The sequence below is a fragment of the Scyliorhinus torazame genome, chromosome 4 (assembly GCF_047496885.1).
Source record: "Scyliorhinus torazame isolate Kashiwa2021f chromosome 4, sScyTor2.1, whole genome shotgun sequence".
NCBI classification, from domain to species: Eukaryota; Metazoa; Chordata; class Chondrichthyes; order Carcharhiniformes; family Scyliorhinidae; genus Scyliorhinus; species Scyliorhinus torazame.
Genome location: NC_092710.1, coordinates 242,677,785 through 242,700,883, shown reverse-complemented (window position 1 = coordinate 242,700,883; position 23,099 = coordinate 242,677,785). Strand labels below are relative to the sequence as shown.

At 51.4% G+C, this 23,099-nt stretch overlaps 1 protein-coding gene across 11 annotated transcripts in view; it reads right to left on the bottom strand.

Annotated features, from left to right (window-relative positions):
* Positions 1-23,099, bottom strand: part of LOC140410857 (four and a half LIM domains protein 2-like) — a 191,374-nt gene that overhangs the window by 6,500 nt on the left and 161,775 nt on the right. For all 11 annotated transcript variants that reach the window (XM_072499565.1, XM_072499568.1, XM_072499564.1 and 8 more), the window contains 2 exons: positions 21,663-21,832; positions 445-631 (listed from right to left, as the gene is read on the bottom strand). In XM_072499565.1, coding sequence (XP_072355666.1) covers positions 445-631; positions 21,663-21,832 — 357 coding nt within the window. The remainder of the gene's footprint in view (positions 1-444; positions 632-21,662; positions 21,833-23,099) is intronic.

The following is a 23,099-nucleotide window of genomic DNA, read 5'->3' as shown; positions in this document are numbered from 1 at the left end:
GACTTTGGCTAGCTTGGAGAACAATACAAGGAACACTCCCCAGGTGCAGCCCCAACAATGGGCACCACTAGCAGTGGTACCGCTGGGGCAGCTGAGCTGCCTCTGATTAGTCTGGCAGCTCTTAGGGGTGAGTCACTGTCCTTAATAGGACAGCGGCTCCGGTGGCAGCTACGTAATTGTCTGCTGCCAACAAAATACAGCTGCTGCGGAAGCAGAGTGACTTCCTGATTTTGGCCCCAGTGGCAAAACTTCGCCATTCTCATAAAAATTCAGCCCATTATGTTGGGTGACCCTTCAGTGCAATTGTGAGGGGCCTTAGATTGTCAGAGGTATTGACCTTTGCTTATATTCTTGAGGTGGAAACCTTGTTATTCACTTGCATTCTCCACATGGTTTAATCAGAATCGATTTTCATGCAAAACGTGTACCTGTATGTTGACTCACCAGCGATTGCTTTGCCACAGGCTGTACATTTTTTAGCATAGAGATTGCTGAAACAATCCAGACAATATGGAAACTCATCCCTGGAGGTGAAACGCTGGCCAGCCAGTTGCATTTTGCATCCTGTACACAGAAAGCACTCCTTGTGCCATGGCATGTCATGATAAGTCACCCCTCCCGTGGTTATTGCCTGAAAAACAGTGAAGAATACAAATATGTTGCTTGATTCTCCAGCCTCCCAGCCATGCGTTTCCCGACGACAGGAGGCAGTGCGTTGTTCACTGGCAGTGGGATTCTCAGTTCCTGCTGCTGTCAATGGGAATTCACATTGAAGCCACTCAGGGGAGGGGGAGGGGGGCGGTGTACTGCCGGCGGGACCAGAGAATCCTGCTGCCAGTGAACGGCTGGAACATTCCAACCCTAGACAATGGAAATAAACAGATGAAATTAACATTCATTTGTTTTGGAGCTTGCTGTGTATAAATGACGACTGTGTTTGCTTAGTAGGTCACAGACTTATTGAGTTGATGGATCCCTTTTCAAACAGATTAGTAATCGCAAACATTTTGGGCGGTATTCTCCAGAATCCGGCGGGCGGGCCCTACAGGGCCAAGGAGCGTCGTGAACCTCTCCGGCGTCAGGCTGCCCGGAAGGTGTGGAATCCTCTGCACCTTCAGGGGCTAGGCTGGCGCTGGAGTGATTGGCGCCGCGCCAACCGCGCCGAAGGGCCTCCGCCGGCCGGCGCGAGTTGGCGCACGCACAGGAGCGCCAGCATGTTCCCAGAACCATTGGCATGATTCCTGCGCATGTTAAGTGGGTTTCTTCTCCGCGCCAGCTATGGCTGAGCCTGACAGCGGCCGGCGCAGAGGGAAAGAGTGCCCCCACGGCACAGGCCTGCCCGCAGATCGGTGGGCCCTGATCGCGGGCCAGGCCACCGTGGGGGCCCTCCCTCGGGGTCAGATGAGGACTCCGCAAGCCACCCGCAGAGCCAGGTCCCACCGGTAAGAACCTTGTGTAATTTACGCTGGCGGGACAGGCTGAAAACAGGCGGCCGCTCGGCCCATCGTGGAGCGGAGAATCCCCTGGCGGGCCACTACCAATGACCCCCGACCGGCGCGACGCGATTCCCGCCCCCGCCAAAAAACCGGCGCCGGAGAATTCGGCAGCTGCTGATTCTCTGGCCCAGCAGGGTGTCGGAGAATCCTGCCTTTTGTGTCTCTCTTCAAGTACCATGCCCCAAGAGGGCGGTGGCAACCATGAACCTCGGTAGTAATCTTGCTCGAGAGGTGTGGATCACCTCATCATTGGTACAATCAACCAATTTGTGTGGGGGGGGGCTCTTTAAAAAAACTCATTGGTTGTCTACCTCGATCTCTTTTACCACTGCTCTTTTTTATCAGCATCAGATGTTCCACATCATGGTTTATTTTTACCTGCCCAAGAAATTCCAAATGTGGCCGAAATTCTCCGGTTGTTGCAATTCATTTTTCCTGCTGGCAGAGCACCACCGCCAGCGGATTTCCCGGCGGTCTGGGGTGGTTACAATGTGAAATCCCATTGACAAGTGGCGGGAAGATAGAATACCGCCATCAGCAAATGGCACGCTGCCGACGATCACGTGCCCCGAGAATCTAGTGCTATGTCTTCTTGATCTCGGTCAGAAGAGTTTTTTCGGTCTCAGATTTTCCGATTACAGACTATGCATTTAATTAATTTTTAAAAAATAAATGTTTTATTAAAGTTTTTCCAATGAGCGTTTTTACATAACAAAAATAGAAATACAGATAGTAATAAAAAATAACAATATCATATCCCAAAGCTTACAGTGAAACTACTTACACAACAGAATTTTTTTGAAAAACAGAACAAGGTGGATTTTGTCTCCATGCCCAACTCACATTATATCAACAGAACCCGCCCCCCCCCCCCCTCCCCCCCAGGCTGCTGCTGCTGCTGACACTTACTGCTCCCCAAGAAAGTCAAGGAAAGGTTGCCACCGCCGGGAGAACCCCATCAAGGACCCTCTCAAGGCGAACTTTATTCGCTCCAGGCTGAGGAACCCCGCCATATCGCTAACCCAGGCCTCCACACCCGGGGGTTTCGAGTCCCTCCACATTAACAAAATCCGTCTCCGGGCTACCAGGGAGGCAAAGGCCAGTACCTCGGCCTCTTTCGCTTCCTGCACTCCCGGATCCTCCGCCACCCTAAATATCGCTACCGCTGGACTCGCCTTCACCCGAGTGTCCAAAATCCTAGACATCACCCTCGCAAACCCCTGCCAGAATCCTTTAAGCGCCGGGCATGCCCAAAACATATGGGCATGGTTCGCCGGACGCCTTGCACATCTCGGGCACCCCAAAAAACTTACTCATTCTTGCCGCCGTTATATGCGCCCGATGCACCACCTTAAACTGAATTAAACTGAGCCTGGCACATGATGTGGAGGAGTTCACCCTGCCCAGGGCGTCGGGCCACAGGCCCTCATCCAGCTCCTCACCCAGCTCCTCCTCCCACTTGCCCTTCAACTCCTCCACTGAGGCTTCCTTCACCTCCTGCAGCTCCTGATACATGTCCGACACCTTCCCCTCTCCTACCCAGATGCCAGACACCACCCTGTCCTGGATCCTACGCGGGGGCAGCAGCGGAAATGTCCCCACCTGCTTTCTAAGAAAGTCCCGAACCTGGAGGCACCTGAACGCATTCCCCGGGGGTAGGCCGAACTTCTCCTCCAGCGCCGGCATGCTAGGGAAAGCCCCATCCATAAACAGGTCCCTATCCTCCTAATACCTGCCCTATACCAGCCTTGGAATCCCCCATCCAACCTACCCGGAGCAAACCTGTGGTTATTCCGCATCGGGGTCCACACCGAGGCCCCCTCCTCTCCCCTGGGTCTCCTCCACTGCCCCCAGATCCTCATTGCCGCCGTCACCACTGGACTAGTGGTGTATCGCGCCGGTGAGAATGGCAGCAGAGCCGTAACAAGTGCCCCTAGACTGGTGCCTCTACACGACGCCGCCTCCAACTGCCCCCACGCCGCCCTCTCCTCCATTTCCTGATCATGGCGCGGGGTTTTATTCGCCCACACAAATCCTGTCTCAATCCTATTCACCCGCTTAAAGAAGGACTTGGGGATGAAAATGGGGAGGCACTGAAAAACGAAGAGGAACCTGGGGAGAACTGTCATCATCACAGTCTGCACCCGTCCCGCCAAGGAAAGCGGGAGCATATCCCACCTTTTAAACTCTCCCTCCATCTGCTCCACTAGCCGGGTTAAGTTGAGCCTGTGCAGAGCATCACAGTTCCTGGCCACTTGTATCCCCAAGTACCGAAAGCACCTCTCCACTATCCTGAGTGGGAGCTCCCTCAGTCTCTCCTCCTGGCACCTACCATGGACCACGAACAGCTCACTCTTCCCCACGTTCAACTTATACCCCGAGAACCTCCCGAAGTCCCCCAGGGTCCGCATGACCTCGCCCATCCCCTCTAACGGGTCCGAAATATACAACAACAGGTCATCCGCGTAGAGGGAGACCCTGTGCTCCTCCCCTCCACGCGCCAGCCCCCTTCAATCTCCCGAGGTCCTGAGCGCAATGGCCAACGGCTCAATTGCCAGGGCAAACAGCAACGGGGACAGGGGACACCCCTGTCTCGTCCCCCGGTGCAGCCTGAAATATTCCGACCTTAGCCGGTTTGTGGACACACTCGCTAGAGGGGCCTGGTACAGCAGCTTGACCTACCCTATAAATCCCTCCCCAAATCTAAACCTGCCCAGCGCCTCCCACAGATACTCCCACTCCACCCTGTCAAAGGCCTTCTCCGCGTCCATTGCAGCCACCACCTCCACCTCCCCCCCTCGAGGGCACCATGATAATATTCAGGAGTCTCCTCACATTCGCGTTCAGCTGCCTGCCCTTAACAAAACCCGTCTGGTCCTCCCCAATCACTCCCGGGACACAGTCCTCTATTTTGGTGGCCAGAATCTTTGCCAACAGCTTGGCATCCACGTTCAGGAGCGATATCGGCCTGTCGGACCCACCCTGAAGCGGATCCTTCTCCTTCTTCAGGATGAGTGAGATCAATGCCTGCGACATTGTCGGAGGGAGGGCCCCTCTCTCCTTTGCCTCATTGAAGGTTCTCATTAGGAGCGGGCTCAACAGCTCCAAGAACTTATAAAGTTCTGCGGGGAAGCCGTCCGGGTCCGGGGCCTTGCCCGTCTGCATGCCTGCCAGCCCCCTGACTACCTCCTCCAACCCAATCGGGGCCCCCAGTCCCTGCACCCGCTCTGCTTCCACCCCTGGGAACCTCAACCGGTCCATGAACCGCCTCATCCCTTCCCCCTCACCTGTGGGTTCCGACTCGTATAACCTCCCGTAGAACTCCCTGAAGACTGAATTGACCCTCTCTGGGCTCAGCACCATGTTGCCTTCCCTGTCCCGCACTCCCCCAATCTCTCTGGCCACCTCCCTCCTGCACAGCTGGTGCCAGCATCCTACTCGCCTTCTCCCCATACTCATAAACTGCCCCCTTTGCTTTCCTCAGCTGCACCTCCGCCTTCCGCGTGGACAGCAGGTCAAACTCCGCCTGTAATTTCCGGCACTCGTTCAACAGCCCCCCCTCTGGGGCCTCCGCGTACCTCCTGTCTACCCTGAGTATCTCTCCCACCAGTCTCCCCCTCTCCGCCCTCCCCTTCTTCTTTCTATGGGACCTAATGGAGATTAACTCTCCCCTAACGACTGCCTTCAGAGCCTCCCAAACCCACTGCCACGGTCACCTCTCCTGTGTCATTCGTTCCCACATAATTCTCAATACTCCTCCTTATCCGCCCGCACACCTCTTCATCTGCCAGCAGCCCCATATCCAGTCGCCAGAGAGGGCGCTGACCACGTTCCGCCCCCAGTCGCAGGTCCACCCAGTGCGGGGCATGGTCCAAGGCCGCAATGGCCGAGTATTCTACCCACTCCACCCTCGGGATTAACGCCCTACTCAACACAAAGAAGTCTATTCGTAAATAGACTTTATGGACATGGGAGAAAAAGGAAAACTCCCTCGTCCTTGGCCGCGTAAACCTCAGGGGTCCACTCCCCCCATCTGGCCCATGAACTCCCCCAAGGCCCTGGCCGCCACCAGCCTCTTTCCCGTGCTGGACGTGGAACGATCCAAGCTCGGATCCAAGACCGTATTAAAGTCTCCTCCCATAATCAGGTGACTTATATCCAAGTCCGGGATCCTACCCAACACGTGCCTCATAAAGTCCGCATTGTCCCAGTTCGGGGCATATACATTCACTAACACCACCCGGGCCCCCTACAGCTTGCCACTCACCATTATATACCTGGCCCCTTGACCGCCATGATGCTCCCCGCCTCAAACGCCACTCGTTTACTGACCAAAATAGCCACAAATCTGGTCTTTGAGTCTAACCCCGAGTGAAACACCTGTCCCACCCATCCTTTCCTTAGCCTCGTCTGGTCCGCGAGCTTTAAGTGCGCCTCCTGCAACATGGCCACGTCCGCCTTCAACCCCTTTAAAAGCGAGAACACGCGGGACTGCTTGACCGGCCCATTCAGGCCCCTCACGGTTCCACGTGATCAGCCTGGTTGAGGGGTAACCACCCCCCCCCCATCCCACCGACTAGCCATCTCCCTTTTTCGGCCAACCGCGTGCCCCCGCCTCCCTCCTCCAGCTCTCCCCCCGGCGGCCCCCTCGCCCGAGCATCCGCTTAGCTCTGGTTTCCCCCCCATTGTGCTTCCGTGAGTCGGCTCACCCATGCTGACCCCGGCCGCTCCCGCCTCTATCTACCAACCCTTAACTTGTTGCTTCCTTCGGGCTACCCCCCCCCCCTCCCCCGCAGGGTAGAGGGGCAAGCGCCATCTGAGACCTCCCCGTTCGCCGGACAGCCCGTCCCGGGCGTTTCCCACCCCCTAGCACCTCACACCTGGAAGACAAAACACCTGGAAAACAAGCAACAAAACCACCAACCAAACTAGGGCAGACATGCCCATAAACTTATGCATTACCCGACGTCCTCCCCTCGGTCCCTCCTCACCCGCACATTTCATCCCCAGTCCCTTAGTTCAGGTCCAGCTTCTCCTGCCTGATAAACGACCACGCCTCGTCTGGTGTATCAAAATAGTGGTGCCTGTCCTGGTATGTAATCCACAGTCTGCCGGGTGCAGGAGCCCAAACTTCACCCCTTTACCGTGGAGGACCGCCTTCGCCCGGTTAAAACCTGCACGCCTCCTCACCAGCTCAGCTCCCAGGTCCTGGTAAATTCGGATCTCGCCATTCTCCCACTTACTGCTCCGCTCGTTCTTCGGCCACTGCAGGACTCGCTCCCGTCTGCCAAGCGCTGAAACCGTATCACCATCGCCCTCTAGGAATCGTTTACCCTCGGCTTTCTGGCGAGAACCCTGTGCGCCCCATCCAGCTCCAAGGGCCGCGGTAAGGCCCCCGCGCCCATCAGTGTCCCCAACATTGTGGCCACGTACGTGCTCGCGTCCGCCCCCTCCGCTCCTTCAGGAAGGCCCAGGATCCGCAGATTGTGGCTCCGACACCTGCACTCAAGGTCATTCAGCCTCGCCTGCCATCTCTTATGGAGCCTCGTGCGCCTCCACTTTCACCGCCAGGCCCAGGATCTCGTCCTCGTTCTCTGACACCTTCCTCCTCACCTCCTTGATCTCCTTCTCCTGCGCCTTCTGGGTCACCGCAATTCTCTCCATGGAGGCCAGCATCTCCGTTTTCAGCTCCATGAAGCAGTTTTTAAGGAGCTCCTGCTGTTCTCTGGCCCAGTGGGCCCACACCTCCCGATCTTCGCCTGCCGCCATTTTGTCCTCCCGGACTCGACCTTCTTCCCCGGGTTCACGCGTCTGCCAGCTCCGCTCCTGATCCTCTCCATGCACCAGCGGGGGGGGGGGGTGGGGGGCTCTCCCACGTCTGTTCCCACGTCGGTCCCTCCTGTTAAGAACAAGAACAAAGAAATGTACAGCACAGGAACAGGCCCTTCGGCCCTCCAAGCCATGCTGCCCGACTAAACTACAATCTTCTACACTTCCTGGGTCCGTATCCCTCTATTCCCATCCTATTCATGTATTTGTCAAGATGCCCATTAAATGTCACTATCGTCCCTGCTTCCACCACCTCCTCCAGCAGCGAGTTCCAGGCACCCACTACCCTCTGCGTAAAAAACTTGCCTCGTACATCTACTCTAAACCTTGCCCCTCTCACCTTAAACCTATGCCCCCTAGTAATTAACCCCTCTACCCTGGGGAAAAGCCTCTGACTATCCACTCTGTCTATGCCCCTCATAATTTTGTAGACCTCTATCAGGTCGCCCCTCAACCTCCTTTGTTCCAGTGAGAACAAACCGAGTTTATTCAACCGCTCCTCATAGCTAATGCCCTCCATACCAGGCAACATTCTGGTAAATCTCTTCTGCACCCTCACTAAAGCCTCCACATCCTTCTGGTAGTGTGGCGACCAGAATTGAACACTATACTCCAAGTGTGGCCTAACTAAGGTTCCATACAGCTGCAACATGACTTGCCAATTCTTATACTCAATGCCCCGGCCAATGAAGGCAAGCATGCCGTATGCCTTCTTGACTACCTTCTCCACCTGTGTTGCCCCTTTCAGTGACCTGTGGACCTGTACTCCTAGATCTCTTTGACTTTCAATACTCTTGGGGGTTCATTCACTGTATATTCCCTACCTGCATTAGACCTTCCAAAATGCATTACCTCACATTTGTCCGGATTAAACTCCATCTGCCATCTCTCCGCCCAAGTCTCCAAACAATCTAAATCCTGCTGTATCCTCCGACAGTCCTCATCGCTATCCGCAATTCCACCAACCTTTGTGTCGTCTGCAAACTTACTAATCAGACCAGTTACATTTTCCTCCAAATCATTTATCTATACTACAAACAGCAAAGGTCCCAGCACTGGTCTCTGTGGAACACCACTGGTCACAGCCCCCCAATTAGAAAAGCATCCTTCCATTGCTACTCTCTGCCTTCTATGACCTAGCCAGTTCTGTATCCACCTTGCCAGCTCACCCCTGATCCCGTGTGACTTCACCTTTTGTACTAGTCTACCATGAGGGACCTTGTCAAAGGCCTTACTAAAGTCCATATAGACAACATCCACTGCCCTACCTGCATCAATCATCTTAGTGACCTCCTCGAAAAACTCTATCAAGTTAGTGAGACACGACCTCCCCTTCACAAAACCGTGCTGCCTCTCACTAATACGTCCATTTGCTTCCAAATGGGAGTAGATCCTGTCTCAAAGAATTCTCTCCAGTAATTTCCCTACCACTGAAGTAAGGCTCACTGGCCTGTAGTTCCCTGGGTTATCCTTGCTACCCTTCTTAAACAGAGGAACAACATTGGCTATTCTCCAGTCCTCCGGGACATCACCTGAAGACAGTGAGGATCCAAAGATTTCTGTCAAGGCCTCAGCAATTTCCACCGCAGTTAACTGCCGCCGCCGCTCCTTTTAGTGGCTCGAAACACCGATCCCGGCGGGAGCTGCCATTCGCGTGACCATGGCCGCTACCGGAATTCTAATAATATATAAGACACATAATGGACCATAATTTCCAACTAGCATCGGAAGTGATTGCCTCCAAGGGTTTAAAGAGCCTGCTTTGCTGAAACAACCACTGGTTGGGGCTACTTAGGGCTTGCAGTGAAAGAGTTCCCGAAGGCCCCAGCGCAGTCCAGCTCCAGCAAACTCAGCGAGGACGGGCCCTTTTTTACTGCACGATCTGCCATAAAGCAGGTAGGTTCAAAGGGCCCAGTATATTGACGGGCCAATCCAAGGTAATGATGTGTTGGGTAGGCTGAGTCGAGGTGAACTGCACTTGATGCAGTGTAGCGAGAGACAGACCTCCAACACTTGATAAGGTGCAACACAATTTTATTTAACATCTAAACTATTATACATGTTCAACTGTGGGTTGACACTATGCTGACTTGACACGTACATAAAAAGCAAGAGGGTAGCCAGGGAAAGGGTTGGCCCACTGAAGGATAGGCAAGGGAATCTATGTGTGGAGCCAGAGGAAATGGGCGAGGTACTAAATGAATACTTTGCATCAGTATTCACCAAAGAGAAGGAATTGGTAGATGTTGAGTCTGGAGAAGGGGGTGTAGATAGCCTGGGTCACATTGTGATCCAAAAAGACGAGGTGTTGGGTGTCTTAAAAAATATTAAGGTAGATAAGTCCCCAGGGCCTGATGGGATCTACCCCAGAATACTGAAGGAGGCTGGAGAGGAAATTGCTGAGGCCTTAACAGAAATCTTTGGATCCTCGCTGTCTTCAGGGGATGTCCCGGAGGACTGGAGAATAGCCAATGTTGTTCCTCTGTTTAAGAAGGGTGGCAGGGATAATCCCGGGAACTACAGGCCGGTGAGCCTTACTTCAGTGGTAGGGAAATTACTGGAGAGAATTCTTCGAGACAGGATCTACTCCCATTTGGAAGCAAATGGACGTATTAGTGAGAGGCAGCACGGTTTTGTGAAGGGGAGGTCGTGTCTCACTAACTTGATAGAGTTTTTCGAGGAGGTCACTAAGATGATTGATGCAGGTAGGGCAGTAGATGTTGTCTATATGGACTTCAGTAAGGCCTTTGACAAGGTCCCTCATGGTAGACTAGTACAAAAGGTGAAGTCACACGGGATCAGGGGTGAACTGGCAAGGTGGATACAGAACTGGCTAGGCCATAGAAGGCAGAGGGTAGCAATGGAGGGATGCTTTTCTAATTGGAGGGCTGTGACCAGTGGTGTTCCACAGGGATCAGTGCTGGGACCTTTGCTCTTTGTAGTATATATAAATGATTTGGAGGAAAATGTAACTGGTCTGATTAGTAAGTTTGCAGACGACACAAAGGTTGGTGGAATTGCGGATAGCGATGAGGACTGTCTGAGGATACAGCAGGATTTAGATTGTCTGGAGACTTGGGCGGAGAGATGGCAGATGGAGTTTAACCTGGACAAATGTGAGGTAATGCATTTTGGAAGGGCTAATGCAGGTAGGGAATATACAGTGAATGGTAGAACCCTCAAGAGTATTGAAAGTCAAAGAGATCTAGGAGTACAGGTCCACAGATCACTGAAAGGGGCTACACAGGTGGAGAAGGTAGTCAAGAAGGCATACGGCATGCTTGCCTTCATTGGCCGGGGCATTGAGTATAAGAATTGGCAAGTCATGTTGCAGCTGTATAGAACCTTAGTTAGGCCACACTTGGAGTATAGTGTTCAATTCTGGTCGCCACACTACCAGAAGGATGTGGAGGCTTTAGAGAGGGTGCAGAAGAGATTTACCAGAATGTTGCCTGGTATGGAGGGCATAAGCTATGAGGAGCGATTGAATAAACTCGGTTTGTTCTCACTGGAACGAAGGAGGTTGAGGGGCGACCTGATAGAGGTATACAAAATTATGAGGGGCATAGACAGAGTGGATAGTCAGAGGCTTTTCCCCAGGGTAGAGGGGTCAATTACTAGGGGGCATAGGTTTAAGGTGAGAGGGGCAAAGTTTAGAGTAGATGTACGAGGCAAGTTTTTTACGCAGAGGGTAGTGGGTGCCTGGAACTCACTACCGGAGGAGGTAGTGGAAGCAGGGACGATAGGGACATTTAAGGGGCATCTTGACAAATATATGAATAGGATGGGAATAGAAGGATACGGACCCAGGAAGTGTAGAAGATTGTAGTTTAGTCGGGCAGTATGGTCGGCACGGGCTTGGAGGGCCGAAGGGCCTGTTCCTGTGCTGTACATTTCTTTGTTCTTTGTTCTTTGTTGACTGGAGACCTGATGCTAGCCTAACGAGACTTACTAGCTACCACATGGTGTTTGCACTGGCCAGCTCACTAACTCTCACTGTCTCAGAGGCTGGGTCCCGAGAGAGTGGGAAAACTGGTGCCCTCTGGCTTTATAGTGGTCGTGTCCTGTCTGGTGATTGGCTGCTCTGTTCTGTGTCATCTTGTGTGTCAATCACTGCCTGTCTGCACTCCATTGTATACATAGATGTATATTATGACATCTCCCCCCCTTTTTCTTTTCTGTATTGTGTGTGTTGAGATAATAAATATTAAGGTGCATGTGCGTGTGGATGTGTATATGTGCGTGACTATATACAGAATGTGCTAAAATGACCTTATATGCACAGAAAGGTGTCGGTAGTGCAGATATAGGGCAGATGAAATGGTAACAATGATATTTACAGAGGTCAAAACGATAAGGTAACACAGTTGTGCCAAAGTTCAGTCTATAAGTTTAGTCTCTGTGGCGGGCGACGAATTCTGGTTGACCGCCTCAAGGATGGATCGGGGCCGCCTGCACTTGGATAGGCAGGACCGCCGCCAATGCGATGGTCGCAGAGGTCGGCAGGATTGCTGGTAGATCGGTGGTAGGGCACGTCCGGAGGAAGCATTGTGTGAGGCGGGACATTATGGTTAGGTGGCGGGCGTGGAACTCTGCGCAGTGCCTGTCTGTTGCGTCGTAGGAAGGAGCCATCAGCCATGCGGATGAGGAACGATCTCGGGGTCACTTGCTTGACCATCACAGTTGTGGCGGACCAGCCGCCGTCAGGCAACTTCACACGAACATGGTCAATTGGGACCAGCCCGGGGAGATCCGTGGCATGAGCGTTGTATGCTGATTTCTGTTGGGCCCGAGACTGCTGCATCTTTTGTATGACCGTGAGGTGGTCAAGGTCGGGAACATGGATGGCTAGAACCGTGGTTCGCAGAGTGCGATTCATGAGCATCTGCGCGGGAGACAACCCAGTGGACAGCGGGGATGCTCTGTATGCCAGCAGCGCCAGGTTGAAGTCGGAGCCTGAGTCTGCAGCCTTGCATTGTAATCTCTTGACGATATGGACCCCTTTTTCGGCCTTCCCGTTCGACTGCGGGTAGTGGGGGCTGGAGGTAACGTGACGAAAGTTGTATAGGCGGGCAAAATCAGACCATTCCTGGCTGTAAAACAGGGACCGTTGTCACTCATCACCGTGAGCGGTATCCAATGCCTGGCAAACGTTTCTTTGCATGTTTTAATCACTGCCTTCGACGTGAGGTCGGACAGTTTCACTACTTCAAGGTAATTGGAGAAGTAGACCAGGAGGACATAGTCACGCCCCTTGGCGTGGAAAAGGTCGACACCAACTTTGGACCATGGGAACGTCACTATCTCATGTTGCTGCAGAGTTTCTTTGGGTTGAGCTGGCTGAAATTACTGACATGTGGGGTAGTTGAGGACCGTGTTGGCAACGTCCTGGCTGATGCCCGGCCAATAGACTGCCTCTCGAGCTCTGCGTCGACATTTCTAGACCCCCAGGAGACCCTCATGGAGTTGGCCGAGCACCATAGCTCGCATGCTCTGCGGAATCACAATCCTATCGAGCTTCATGAGGATGCCGGCCACCACAGTCAGGTCGTCCTTGACGTTGTAAATCTGGGGACACTGTCCCTTCTGCCAGCCATTTGTGAGGTGCTGCATCACACGCTGTAGCAGAGGATCCTTGGCCATTTCCTCACGATTTGGATGACCCTCTCATCAGTGGCCGGAAGGTTGGAGGCACACAATTGCACCTGCGCATCGATTTGGCAGACAAAGTCAGTTTGTTCACACGGTGTGGTGATAGACCTGGAAAGGGCATCTGCAACAATGAGTTCTTGCCTGGCGTGTAGACAAGTTCAAAGTCATAGCGGCGTAGCTTGAGAAGGATTTGTTGTAACCGAGGCGTCATGTCATTCAAATCCTTCTGGATTATGTGGACTAGTGGCCTGTGGTCTGTCTCAACCGTGAATTTTGAGAGGCCATACACATAGACGTGAAATTTGGCGATTCCCGTTAGGAGGCCCAGGCATTCCTTCTCGATCTGAGCGTACCATTGCTCAGTGGGTGTCATGGCTCTGGAGGCATACGCAACTGGGGCCCATGGGGGGGAGTCATCCCGTTGGAGGAACACCACCCCAATACCGTCCTGGCTCGCCTCAGTGGATATTTTGGTCTCTTTGGTAGGGTCGAAGAATGCCAGAACCGGGGCTGTGGTGAGTTTTGCCCTCAGCTCACGCCATTCGTTCTCATGAGCGGGCAGCCACAGGAATTCCGTCGACTTTTTGACGAGATGGCGGAGGGCTGTGGTGTGTGCCTCTATGTTGGGAATGAACTTCCCGAGGAAGTTGACATCCCTAGAAAGCGGAGGACCGCCTTCTTGTCCTCTGGGGTCTTCATGACTTTGATCGCGGAGACCTTGTCAGCATCTGGCCGCACGCCTTGCTGCGAGATGTGGTCACCAAGAAATTTGATTTCTGATTGATCGAACAAACACTTGGCTCTGTTGAGTCGGAGGCCATGCTCATGGATTCTGTGGAATACCTGCTTGAGGCGATCGATGTGTTCTTGAGCAGTTCTGGACCAGATTATGACATCGTCACCATACACGCGCACCCCCTCGATACCCTCCATCATCTGTTCCATGATGCGGTGAAATACCTCTGAGGCAGAGATGATGCCAAAAGGCATCCGGTTGTAGCAGTAGCGACCGAACGGGGTATTGAATGTGCACAGCTTGCGACTGGATGCATCCAGCTGTATTTGCCAGAACCCCTTGGAGGCGTCCAGCTTTGTAAAGAGTTTGGCATGAGCCATCTCGCTGGTCAACTCCTCTCGTTTTGGTATCGGGTAATGTTCCCTCATGATGTCGCGGTTTAAATCCTTGGGGTCGATGCAGATTTGAAGCTCCCCTGATGGCTTCTTGATGCAGACCATGGAGCTGACCCAGTCCGTGGGTTCTGTGACCTTTGATATGATGCCCTGGTCCTGGAGGTCCTGTAACTGCTGCTTGAGGCGGGTCCTTGAGGGGTGCCGACACCCGACGTGGTGCGTGGATCACAGGGGTGGCATTTGGTTTGAGCAGGATTTTGTATCGGTATGGGAGTGTGCCCATTCCGTCGAACACGCTGTGGTACTGCGTGATGATGTCATCAATTTCAGCCTGGAAATTCTCATCAGGTGAGGCCGTCGCCTGTGAGGGTGACATGGTGTGGACTCGCTGAACCAAGTTCAGGAGTTTGCAGGCCCGAGCACCGAGCAGGGATCCTCTGTCAGGTCCCACGATCTCAAATCGCAGTGTCGCTTTAAATGACTTATTGGAAACTCCGAGTTGGCATGAGCCACTGGCAGCTATGGCATTGCCATTGTAGTCAAGGAGATGGCAGGCTGGTGGAAGAATGCTTGGTCTGACGCAGATGGTGTCGAGATCGGATTTGGGGATGAGGTTCGCCAATGCGCCGGTGTCCAGTTTGAACCGGATGCGAGCCTTGTTGACTGTGAGGACAGCACACCACTCATCGTCGGGAACCACGTTGAGGATCGGGAGGTGCATCGCTGTCTTGGAGAAAGGCAGCACATGCTTCGTAATGATGCCCACCCGGTATGGAGATTTGAGGCACGCAGCATCAGGATCTGTTGGGCTGTCGGGGTCGGAGTCTGGCATGGCCTGCTGTATTGAACGGACGCTTCTGTGCCGCGGCTGGGATCACTGGATGCTGGGCAGTGGAGCAGATCTGCAAAGGGCTGCGTAGTGGCCAAGCTTGCCACACTGTAGACAGCGACGTGATTTTGCTGGACATTGCCGCTTTAAATGGGCGGAGCCACAATTCAGACACGTCATGATGCCAATGTCAGCGCGTTCCATGCGCCATCGCGCATGCGCAGTGTGGTCGAACGACGTACGCACCTGCGCAATCTGGTCATCAGTCTCGCCGTCCGCTCGGTCGTGGCGCGCATGCGCAGAGGCCCGGGAAAAGCGAGCGTGGAATGGGCACTCTCGTCGATACTTAGGCCCTGCATTTGTGCGATGGCCTGCACCCGTTCCGCCTCGTGGGAGGTGAGCTTTGCCGTTTCTGCTGCCCTGATGTGGGAGTACCGATTGTTAGCATGTTCGTGGAGAACGCACGTTTCGATGGCGATGGTGAGGATGAGCTGCTTGACTTTCAGGAGCTGCTGGCGAAGGGAATCGGAGTGGACCCCGAAAACGATCTGATCCCGGATCATGGAATCAGTGGTCGAGTCATAGTTACATGACTGCACGAGGATGCGGAGATGGGTCAGAAATGATTGAAAAGGTTCATCCTTACCCTGAAGCCTCTGCTGGTAAACGTACCGTTCAAAGCTCTCATTCACCTCAATGTCGCAGTGGCTGTCGAACTTCAGTAGGACTGTTTAAAATTTTGTCTCGTCTTCGCCTTCAGCGAATGTAAGGGAGTTGGAGATGTGGATGGCGTGGACCCCGGCTGTGGAGAGGAATAGTGCGATCTTCCTGGCGTCCGATGCGGCCTCGAGGTCGGTGGCTACTAGAGTTGGAACTTTTGTTTGAAGATCTTCCAATTTGCATCGAGGTTGCCGGCGATGCGGAGCTGCGGAAGAGGGCGGACGTTTTCCATGTCACTGGATGGCTGTTTGCTGGTCAGCGCTGATTCACTCAAGGTAGGTCCTTCTGTTTGCTTGTCAACTCTGATTCACTCAAGGTAGTTCCGTCAATTTTCAGCATCACTCACTGGTACCATGATGTCATAGATTAATCATAGAATTTACAGTGCAACAGGAGGCCATTTGGCCCATCGAGTCTGCACTGGCTCTTGCAAAGAGCACCCTACCCAAGGTCAACACCTCCACCCTATCCCCATAACCCAGTAACCCCACCCAACACTAAGGGCAATTTTGGACACTAAGGGCAATTTATCATGGCCAATCCACCTAACCTGCACATCTTTGGACTGTGGGAGGAAACCGGAGCACCCGGAGGAAACCCCCGCACACACGGGGAGGATGTGCAGACTCTGCACAGACAATGACCCAAGCCGATATCGAACCTGGGACCCTGGAGCTGTGAAGCAATTGTGTTATCCACAATGCTACCGTGCTGCCCCTAATGTGTTGGGTACGCTGGGTCGATGTGGACTGCACTTGATGCAGTGTAGCAAGAGACAGACCTCCAACACTTGATAAGATGCAACACAATTTTATTTAACATCTAAACTACTATACATGTTCAACTGTGGGTTGACACTATGCTGACTTGACTGGAGACCTGATACTAGCCTAACCAGACTTACTAGCTGCCACATGGTGTTTGCACTGGCCAGCTCACTAACTCTTACTGTCTCAGAGGCTGGGCCCCGAGAGAGCGGGAAAACTGGTGCCCTCTGGCTTTATAGTGGTTGTGTCCTGTCTGATGATTGGCTGCTCTGTTCTGTGTGCTTACTGGTCATCCTTTGTGTCCATCACCGCCTGTCTGCACTCCATTGTATACATAGATGTATATTATGACAGGTAAGTGGATAGAATTCGGGTGGTGGGGGTGGGCTGGGGCGTGTTCAGGAGGTGACTGGGAGTGAGGGATCAGGCATCTGTGGGCGGGGGAGTCATTCATCTGGGGGGTTGCATGTCAGGGGGGTCAGACGTTGTGTTGGAGGGATCCGTTCGGGTTGGTGGTGGTGGTGACAGATGTTACGGAGTGGGCGGTGGTGGTGAGGGGTTGGATCGGGTGCTCGGGAGATGGGTAATACATGGTGGGGTGATTAGTCAGGGGCTCGGGGTTATGGAGATGGCCCGTGCAAGGTTTGGTCTGGGTGTTTAAAACAGTTACTCTGAAGTTAGCAGTGTTTTTATTTCTTCAAATGTTTTCAGAGTAACTATTAACATAATACAGGCAAAACCATCTGAAGTTTATGATTTAAACCGCTTTTTTAGATGGTTCCCAGCACAGTGCAATTGTCCAGAGGAAGTTAATGCTTTTGGACTATTTCTGCGTTAAATCCTTACCTGGGCACTTCGGAGAGGGATTCCCCAGCTCTTCTTTACGGCACACCTCCCCCAAATCCGATGTTATCGGGGCTGTTTAGCACAGTGCTAAATCGCTGGCTTTGAAAGCAGACCAAGGCAGGCCAGCAGCACGGTTCGATTCCCGTAATAATCTCCCCGAACAGGCGCCGGAATGTAGCGACTAGGGGCTTTTCACAGTAACTTCATTTGAAGCCTACTTGTGACAATAAGCGATTTTCATTCATTTTCATGTTGGGGAGCCAGGAGGTTACAGGCTCCACGAAAGGAATGTTTTAATAATGATTTTAAGAAAATCGCTATGTACATACAGATATTAGTAAGGTGAGTGTGCCTGTTTCTCAGACTCTTTCAGAATATATCCATCCTTCTGCGTTTCTCTCTCTAATGAGACAGCCAATCTGTGCTGCATGTGTGGTGGCTGCACTCTGCTTCTAGCTTCAACCTCAAATTATCATGCAAATCCCCTGGAAAGTCTCTATGGATCCTGGGATGTTTGTGCACCCTGATTTGTGTCCTCATTTGTGAAGACCGAACCAAAGTATGTATTTAATTGCTCAGCCATTTCTTTGTCCCTTATTATGCATTCCCCTATTTCTGTCTGCAGTGGGCCTACATTTCTCTTTACCAATCTCTTTCTCTTCACATATCTGTAGAAACTCTTAGTGTCAGTCTTTATGTTCCCTGCAAGCTTCCTTTCGTACTGTAGTTTCCCCTTTTAATCAATCCCTTCGTCCTTCTTTACTGAATTCTAAACTGCTCCCAATCCTCAGACCTATTATTTTTCTTGGCCAATCTGTATGCTTCTTCTATGGATCGGATACTATTTCTAATTTCCTTTGTAAGCCATGGATTGGCCCTCTTAGCCCCTTTGCTTTTGTGGCAGACAGGAATGAACAGTTGCTGTAGTTCCTCCATGCATTCCTTGAATGTTTGCCATTGTCTATCCACTGTCGTCCCTTTCAGTAACTCTCCCCAATCTATAAATCCTCAGGGCCTGAGAATCTGCATCCCAGAGTGCTTAAGGAGGTGGCTCTGGAAATAGTGGATGGATTGGTGGTCATCTTCCGGGATTCTATAGACTCTGGAACTGTCCCTGCAGATTAGAGGGGAGCTCACGTCCCTCCGATACTCAAAAAGGGAGGTAGAGAGAAAGCATGGACTTATAGACCAGTAAGCCAAACATCGGTAGAGGGAAAATGCTTGAATCCATTATGAAAGACTTTATAGCGGAACATTTAGAAAACAGTGGCAGGATCAGTCAGAGTCAGCATGGATTTATGAAGGGAATTTCATGCTTGACATATCTGTTGGAATTATTTGAAGAGGTAACGAGTATAGTCGACAAGGCGTTTGACAAAGTCCCGCATGAGATTATTGTGCAAAATTAAAGCGCATGGGATTGGGGGAAATGTATTGAGGTGGTTAGAAAACTGGTTGGCAGAGAGGAAACAAAGAGTAGGGATTAATGGGTCCTTTTCAAATTGGCAGGCAGTAACCAGTGGGATACCACAGGGATCGGTGGTGGGACCCCAGCTATTCACAATATATATTAAAGATGTGGATGAGGGAACAAAATGTACCATCTCAAAGTTTGCAGGTGATACCAAATTAGGTGGGAGGGTGAATTGTGACCAGGATGCAGGGATCCTACAGCAAGATCTGGCCAGGTTGGGCGAGTGGGCAAACCAATGGCAGATGCAGTATAATTTGGATAAGTGTGAAGTTATTCATTTTGGAAGCAAAAATAAGTAGGCAGATTACTACCTGAATGGTTGTAAATTGGGAAAGGGGCGTGTGCAGCGGGACCTGGGTGTCCTTGTGCAACATTCGCTGAAGGTAAGCATGCAGGTGTAGCAGGCGGTAAAGAAGGCTAATGGTATGTTGGCCTTCATTGCAAGAGGTTTTGAGTATAGAAGCAGGGATGTGTTGCTGCACATACAGGGCCTTGGTGAGGCCACACTTGCAGTATTGTGTGCAGTTTATGTCTCCTTCTCTGAGGAAGGATGTTCTTGCTCTCGAGGGAGAGCAGCGAAGGCTTACCAGACTGAATCCAGGGATGGTGGGACTGTCATATGAGGAGAGATTGACTAGGTTGGGATTGTTCTCGTTGGAGTTCAGAAGAATGAGGGGGGATCTCATAGAGACTTATAAAATTCTAACAGGACTAGACAGGGTAGATGCAGGGAAGACGTTACCAATGATAGGTGTGTCCAGAACCAGGGGTCACAGCCTGAGGATTCAGGGTAAACCATTTCGGACAGAGATAAGGAGCCATTCTTCACATAAAGAGTGGTGAGCCTGTGGAATTCATTACCACAGGAAGTAGTGGATGCTAAAACTTTGAATATATTCAAGAGGCGGCTGGATATAGCACGTGGGGAGACTAGGATCAAAGGCTATGGGGAGAAAGCAGGATTAGGCTATTGAGTTGGATGATCAGCCATGATTGTGATGAATGGTGGAGCCAGGCTCGAAGGGCCAAAAGGCCTCTTCCTGCTCCTATCTTCTATGTATCTATGTATCTATGTAAGTCCAGGTCCCACAAGATATGCATTTAGTCTCAAGGACTAATGAGGTTTCAATATAGGAAGACTTTATTGCTAATGCTTTTAATTTTACTTTCTCGAATTTTGAGTTGTGTCGTAGATCTGAAATTAGCATCAAGGACCAAGAAGGTGGGAAATGCCTATTCAGTGGTGGGCAATGCCTATTCAGTAGTAGTCAGTTTCAGGAGGAAACTGTTCAGTACATCATGATGTGCATCCTTTCTTGCCATGGCAAGTCTCCATGAGGTATCACCTTAAATGAGGAAAAATGGATTTAACTCATGCCTGCTAGGAAGAGTTTGAATTCGATTCCAGTGGTACGTAATACAGTTTCTATTAGTCCCTATTTCAAAAAGCATTCCAAAGAGATTATAACACATGGAAGAAGAACAGTGGGTGGTAGAGGGGACAGGGGTGTCACCTGACAGCTAGAGAGGCTGGCGAGGGCCCTGTGTCACTTCTTTTTGGTAAGACTCACCGTATTAAATGCCAAGCGGGTACGTCACTGCACAGCAAGGGGCCTTCCTTCGGATGAAGAACCTCAGGATCAGAAGTCCCACCTGTTGAGAGCTGCTGGCCAATGAGAGGCCAGCAGCATTCAATTACATGGGTATTCCCCCAGGGAGGCTGCTGGTAATGTTCAAGGCCTATGATTGCCGAGGGACTCAGGCCTCCTGAGTGATGGCAAGGGGGGTCACAGGGTTGGAGAGCGGGTGGTAAGCAGCAAGGGAATGTGGGTGGCTCACAACAGACCATCCGTTCCTGATGCCGGGTCCCCCGATCAGGCACTAAATGTCTTTGAGCTATGGACATCCTCACCCTCCTCTACTCTACAGCATTGCCCACTGAGTTTCTTTTTCAGATTGCCCAAATGACAAGTGTCTGGCCTGCACCTGGGTAAATACGAGTGGCAACAGGATGAGTACCCTTAAGTGGGCATTAATTGGCATAAGGATGGGAAGACTGTCCATGAGGCTTCCCACCATGGTTAGAGCCAGGGTCAAGGACGAAGGCAGCAGGATCCCCACCTGCCGCCTTGCTGCTTGATTAAACAATATCCCCCCCCCCCCAAAAAAAAACCTTCCTGGGGGGAGGGCATTAAATTCTGCCCGTGAACCTGGTGACATTTCTGAGATTTTCGCAGAATCATAGAATCGTAAAATGTACAGTGCAGAAGGAGACCATTCGGCCGATCGAGTCAGCACGGGCCCTTAGAAAGAGCACTCTACATAAGCCCATGCCTCCTCCCTATCCCCGTAACCCAGTAACCCCACCTAAACTTTCGGTCACTAAGGGCAATTTAGCATGGCCCATCCATCTACCCTGCACACCTCTGGACTGTGGGAGGAAATCAGAGCACCTGGAGGAAACACATGTAGACACGGGGAGAAAGTGCAAACTCCACACAGACAGTCACCCGAGGCCAGAATTGAACCGGGTTCACTGGGGCTGTGACACAGCAGTGCTAACCACTGTGCCAGAAGTGAACATTATTTCAATGCTTAGCTCAGTGCTATTTTTTCAAATCAATTTAGAGTGCCCAATTCTTTTTTTCCAATTAAGGGGCAATTTAACGTGGCCAGTTCACCTATCCTGCACATCTTATTGGATTGTGATGGTGAGGCCCACGCAGACATGGAGAGAATGTGCAAACCACACGGACAGTGACCCGGGACCAAGATCGTTCCGGGTCCTCGGCGCCATGAGGCAGCAGTGCTAACCACTGCATCACCGTGCTGCCCCAGCTCAGTGCTATTTGTGTACCAAAAACTGGATAATATTGGAGTAAAAGATATAACATGGCCATATGAAAACTATGCAGTACCTTCTTGCAGGATGAGCAGTGTTGAGCAAACTGCTTCTCGTAGCATGGGACGCAGTAGCTGTCATTTTCCTTGGGGATAAAAGGCTTGGTGCCCATTGGCTGTCGGCAGCGTTTGCAAGTGAAACAAGTTTCATGCCAGCTGTTTCCTCTATATTCCATTTTACGAGATCCTGTCATTTAAAACAATTATTTTTAATGCAAATCAAATTGTGCTTTGATTATTTCATTCAGGCACATTTACTTCATACAGAGTGCAGGATTATACATGATCTAGTATGTGAATGCATCGTACAGGGACTTATTCAGCGTAGTCCCAAAATAATAATGGGTATCTCTGGGCGCGATCTAACGGAAAGGTTTCTATGGGTGCGATTTAATGACAACGTTGTGCCTGAAAAGCAGCTTTCCACATAGTTGCGTGGCCGATAGATGCCAGGAGATCCCACTCCAGATGTAAATCTCGCCCATTGTGGGCAGGATCGCTTTTTAGCAAATCTGCATATTAGAGGGAGACAGCTAGTCTCACTTTAATGTGCAGATTCCCGAGGTACCCAAGGTGTGGGGTCTATTTCCTTTGCCTTGGAGACTTTGGGTGAGTGGTGTTCAATATTGGTCTCCAGAGATGGGAACCAGGTGGAACAACACTTGTGGGGGTCCCCAGGGGATCAGAGACCCCAGGTGCATGTCCTCTGGGAGGATGGTATGCTGGCACTGCTGGTGCCACCCTGGCAGTGCAATGTGGGTGCCAGAATGCCACTGCAAAGATGCCCAGGTGGTGCTGGCAGGGGCACTGTCAGGTTGGCACTGCTGAGGTACCAACCTGGCAATTTCTGCATTGGTGAGATTGGACTGGGGGTGCCCTGGGGGGGGGGGGCTAAGTGTCATTTGTGGTGGGTTTTGGCTTGTGTATTCCAAAGCTCCCAAGTCTCCAAATGATCTAAATCCTGCTGTATCCTCTGACAGTCCTCATCGCTATCCATAATTCCACCAACCTTTGTGTCCTTCGCAAACTTATTAATCAGACCAGTTACATTTTCCTCTAAATCATTTATATATACTACGAACAGCAAAGGTCCCAGCACTGATCCCTGCAGAACACCACTAGTCACAGCTCTCCAATCAGAAAAGCACCCTTCCATTGCTATTCTCTGCCTTCTATGACCTAGCCAGTTCTGTATCCATCTTGCCAGCTCACCTTTGATCAAGACAATGGCAACGAAGAACAAGCTTATTATTACAATTTAATTATAATACACAAGTTACTTTCATATCTCCATTACTATTTTTAATACTTTTATACTGTGGAATTAATGTTTTTTTCTATTTTCATTCTCTGATATTTGGCAGTCAGGTATGGAACATGAGGAGACATCTCATCACTGCCACCTCAGCCTTATCTGATTTGCCCGTTTTGACAAATGAGAGACAGATGATCAT